Source organism: Mustela nivalis (assembly GCF_964662115.1).
Source record: "Mustela nivalis genome assembly, chromosome: 10".
NCBI classification, from domain to species: domain Eukaryota; kingdom Metazoa; phylum Chordata; class Mammalia; order Carnivora; family Mustelidae; genus Mustela; species Mustela nivalis.
Genome location: NC_139029.1, coordinates 46,730,172 through 46,734,842, shown reverse-complemented (window position 1 = coordinate 46,734,842; position 4,671 = coordinate 46,730,172). Strand labels below are relative to the sequence as shown.

The window sequence follows — 4,671 nt, the reverse complement described above, 5'->3', positions numbered from 1 at the left end:
TCTTGGAGAAGCTCCAAAGCACAGATTTGATAACGCGGGTACTCTTTGCCTCTCTGCTGGAGCACTCAAGCGCCAGCAGCAGGGAGGCCTGAGCCAGGCACAGCTGGATGGAAACTTGGTCCCCGCCTAGCAACAGCCTCTGCATCCTTAGCAACCTGGGAGGAAGCTGCTGAAGGAGCCAGTGCAGTGATTCGCCTGACTCTGGAGCTCCTATCGCCTGTCCTGTTCCCCGCAGGCCACTGCAGTTCTTGATCCCCAAGAGTACCTCTGAGCTGCCTGGGTGGGGAAACGCTTGCCTCAGCAGTAATGCCAAGCCCCCTGTTCTATCTCAGGAAAGGGCTCAGGACTGATGCGCAACTGCTGGGCAGAGAGGGTACCCCACTGTCAGAAATTGTAGTTCCTAAAATTTCCAGACAACTTCAAAGAGGCTGCAGGTCCCACTGGAGGGGCTACCCACTCAGAGCACGTCTTTCTTTCCTGTAGACCACATACTAAGTGAAGCTGGAGTCCAGGGAAAAGCGCTGGTCTACCTCAGACCTGGGCACTAGAAATGGGTTTAGTCATACTTGCTGTGTGAGTTTGGTCAAATGATATACCTCTCTGGGTCTTTGCTTACCAATCTGTAAAGCATTTGGATTAGAATGATCTCTGAAGAGCTTTCAGTCTGGGAAAGTCTCTGAAAGAGAGTGATCAGCCTGGGGCCAGGTTTATAGAACTTCTAAGTTGTCCTTGGCCTTAGACCTGTATAAGCACATAGTATTTATCTAGTACAGGATCTCAACTTCAGATTCACCAGATTATTGCAGAAACACACAGCAACAATAACAACAAAAATCCCTCTTTCCTATGCACAGCACTCCTTCAGATGCAATCTTATTGGATTCACCCTAAATCCCAGAAAGGAGAACTGGAATTATCCCAGTTTTGTAAGCAGGGAGACTGAGCAGTGAGAGCTGAATATAAGATCTTCATATAACCCAATAAAGCCATGGTTTCCTCTCTAACTTCATGAGAATCCTATCTAGCGTCAGGAAGGTAACGTCTCCAAATGACTCAGTAGACCTGTTTTGCAGATCTCTTGAGTGGGATTCCCAATTCTGCTCATTGCTGATTCTATGCTATTGAGTAAGAGACATAACTACATTATGCCTGTTCCCTCAACTGTAAATCAAGAATGATAATAGTAGTTAAGAATATCTTATTATGCCTTTATTAAGAATGTCAAGTGAGATAACATAGGTAAAGCATTTGGTCCTGCTATTGTTTTTGTTAATACTGACAAGGATGCTAAAACCAACTAATGGGAAATCAAGAGGAAGAAAGATTTACTTATTTTCCAACCCAAGGATTTGAAAGGGCTTTGAGAAGAAGCATGCCTTCCATTTGGGAGACTCCCCCTGGATCAGAAGCAATGCATGAGACCCCAACTATTTATTTTTAAGGATAAAAAAATGTGGTAAAAATCATTGGAAGTAAACACTTTCGGTGCCTTCTGGAGAAGCCAAAGATGTAAGTTTACTGTTTGACAAATATCTGCTTCACTGGGAAGATAATGAAGTCTGGGTCTTTTTTTCATAATCTAGAAATTTACATTTTTAAAATGTTGTCCATGGGAAATTAAGTCATTAAGAAGTAACAGTAGAAATGAAATAGTGTTGATAACTTCCATGAGCCCTGTTTTCCTGATATTTTTCATCTTTTTAATTCCCCTTACTCTTTAATTACTTAGGCAGTTTTCTCAAATTGATAAGGAATATGAACATTGAGACATTTATAACTATTAATGGGGTATTGCTGCAGCTTCTCATCACGTTTGTAATCTCCTATAGTAGGAATTTGGAAGGGGGAGGGGGAAATAGTGTTAGTCAATTTTTATGGATTAAAGGAGTGGGATTAATAATGAATCATAAATTATAAGATTTTCACTTAAGATTCTATACTCCTCCAAGTGAGGGCTTCTCAGAGCATAGCTAAAAGGTCTTTCTTCCCTTCAGGCTCATCACAGTCATATTTGAGGGAGCACACTCAGTTATCTCTAAAATTCTCCAGATACTTGGCACAGAAGAGTATGACTAGGTCTCTCTTCCAGCATTTTGGTGATTCACAAAAGAAAAGGAAGGCACCAGACCTATCTTTCATGTAGTAGCCGTTCCATTAGTAGCAGCAGTCAATAGCTTTTCCCTCCTGAGATTATTTCCATAGCTTTTGCCTTTATTTCAAAAACCCACAGACCAAACAAATAGACAAGCAGAAAAGATCTGGCCTCACAGAACATAGGTGCAGAGAGTAGTGGATATCAAACCTGGCTGTCATCAGAAACATCCAGAAAATCCTTTAAGAATAAGGAGTTGGGGTCCAACCCAAGACCTACTAAATCAGAATCTCTGAAGATGAGGCCATCCAGAACACTGCTGGGGAGCACAAGCTTAGCAGGGGAAGTTGGTTTAGCTCTCCACCATCACTGTTGTCAGACTAGAGAAATTCCAAAGTGAGTGCTGTAATGAATTAGTAATGTCTGTCCTGACAGAGGCATTGAGTTTTGCAGCCCATGAGTCCTGCATCTGAGATATCTATAGAGCTGAGAGATATGGACATATGGACTTGAATTCTGGTTCTGCGCCTTCCTGGCCTTTTGACATTGAGACAATTAATCTCTCTGGCCTCAGATCCTACCATCTCTCAAGTCTAAAACCCATATACCCAGTAGGGTTGTTGTGAAGACCAAATGAGAAAAAGTATGCAAAACCCCTTTTCAGTGCCTAGTAGTATATGCAACATGCTCAATCCATGATTCTATTATTATGATTGAAGCATATCTTTCCAGGGATGTGAGATATTTAATAAAAAAATCAAATCTGATTCTATGGAATGCTTGCCATCCCTTTTATACTCTGTCTGGGATGCAGTCTACCTCTGTGTTGTAGATGAGAAAACGAAGATACTGTGATATAACCTTATAATAATCATAATTATAATAATAAGATCTTCCACCAAAGGCCCATGGTTCGTGAGGAACGTACTAGCATCTGTGTGGATGCTCTGCTCAGCTCTCCTCCCATCCAGAAGCTGACATTGCTACTAGACTAATTCCCTTCCCATCCAGGGTTCTTTGTTTAGCCTATTTGTTCCAAATCCCCCCCTTTTTTTTTTCTAAGAGTATCAGAATCTAATGTTCCTAAAGAGTTTGCTGGGGGAGGATCCTTGTCCTTTTAAATATGGAAGGAAAAATTCCCTCTGTCTTATAAAAAAAAAGTGCCTTTTATTTTTTATATTCTTTAAATTTCACAATATAAGAAATAAAAGAGTACATTAGATTAGATACATAAATTGTGAAATAAAAGGCATAGTTCTATTTCTTCTGTGATAATGGTAAAAAAAAAAAAGTTTAAAAAAATATCAAGATAGGTTGCTTTGTTTCTGTTTTCTCTGGGCTTGATGTTGCTATTGCTGGAACGACATAGGACCCCTGACATGCTTTGATAAATAGTTCTGTATGGTTCAAAAACAAATGATTCTCAAAAGGGTTCTTATTGCCGAGGTAAGAACAGACCCACCACTATCATGTCATGTGTGTCCCAAAATCTGTCTCGGAACCATTTTAGTTGGGCTTTCTCTGTAGCTTTCAGCCTGAGCCTCAAAAAGGCTTTTTCTATGGGTTGAATCTGTTGAGTCCATTAGTAAAATATCTATGTATGAAACATTAGTGAGGCTTTTTCTGCCCGAGGTGGCTCAAATTCATTCTTAAGGAACTGAGAACATAATCTTTCAAAATGTCAATAAGACCATTTTATGCCTCACCTCCCACCCCAGCTCCTACAACACAAATGCCCAGCACACCAGAGTTTGTGGGATATAATCCATATGGTCATCTTGTCTGCAACAACTAGAGGCTGGGAGGGAACCTGGACATCAACAGTCAGGTCATGGCATCTTCTGGTATTATGATTCCAAACCCCCACAAACTACCAGATGAGCCACTGATGGCCTACATGAGGTACAGCAGAAAGGTCTGGGATCAAGTAAAATCTTCCAACCCTGATCTAAAGTTATGGGAAATTGGCAAGATTATTGGTGGCATGTGACGAGATCTCACTGATGAAGAAAAAGAATATTTAAGTGAAGATGAAGCAGAAAAGATAGAGTACAATGAATCTATGAAGGGCTATTATAATCTCCCTGCATACGTTGCTTACATAAATGCAAAAAGTCATACAGGAGCTGCTTTAGAGGAAGAAAGTCAACAGAGACTCTCGCATGAGGAAAAGAGAACCTTACATGAGCATCCAGCCTGCCGAAGATCCAGATGGCTATGATGATGACTTTTCACTGAAGCATACGGCTACCACCCGTTTCCAGAGAAACCACCACCTCATCAGTGAAAGCTGTAGTGAGAGGGTAGAGCCAGACGTTCTGTCAGTTGTCACAACAGCTAGTAGGCAGGTCCTTAAACAATGGGTTCAGTATTTAATGGTTCATCAGTGAAAACTAGAAGCTGAACTTCTTTAAATGGACGAGCGACCACCAGAAAAAGAGGAAATTTCTGGAAAGCACAGATTCATTTAACGATGAACTTAAATGGTTGTATGGTTTGAAGTGGAATGGATATGGAAAAAATTGTCACTGAAATTGCACAGGAAGAGGAACGGGCTGGTGAAATAAAGGAGGAAAGGG

General features: G+C 41.0%; 1 protein-coding gene and 1 pseudogene across 2 annotated transcripts in view; both read left to right on the top strand.

The window, feature by feature from the left end:
* Positions 1-1,450: 1,450 nt before the first annotated feature.
* The window catches only part of LOC309843217 (uncharacterized protein C1orf87), a gene marked incomplete at both ends in the record, with an annotated part of 87,809 nt that continues 84,588 nt past the window's right edge, over positions 1,451-4,671 (top strand). Inside the window, 1 exon segment of the mRNA XM_082688559.1 lies at positions 1,451-1,509. Within this exon segment, the coding sequence (XP_082544685.1) occupies positions 1,451-1,509 (59 nt within the window).
* The window catches only part of LOC309842478 (SWI/SNF-related matrix-associated actin-dependent regulator of chromatin subfamily E member 1 pseudogene), a 12,987-nt pseudogene continuing 12,086 nt past the window's right edge, over positions 3,771-4,671 (top strand). The window contains exon 1 of the transcript in view: positions 3,771-4,650. The product of the transcript in view is annotated as an SWI/SNF-related matrix-associated actin-dependent regulator of chromatin subfamily E member 1 pseudogene (transcript). The remainder of the gene's footprint in view (positions 4,651-4,671) is intronic.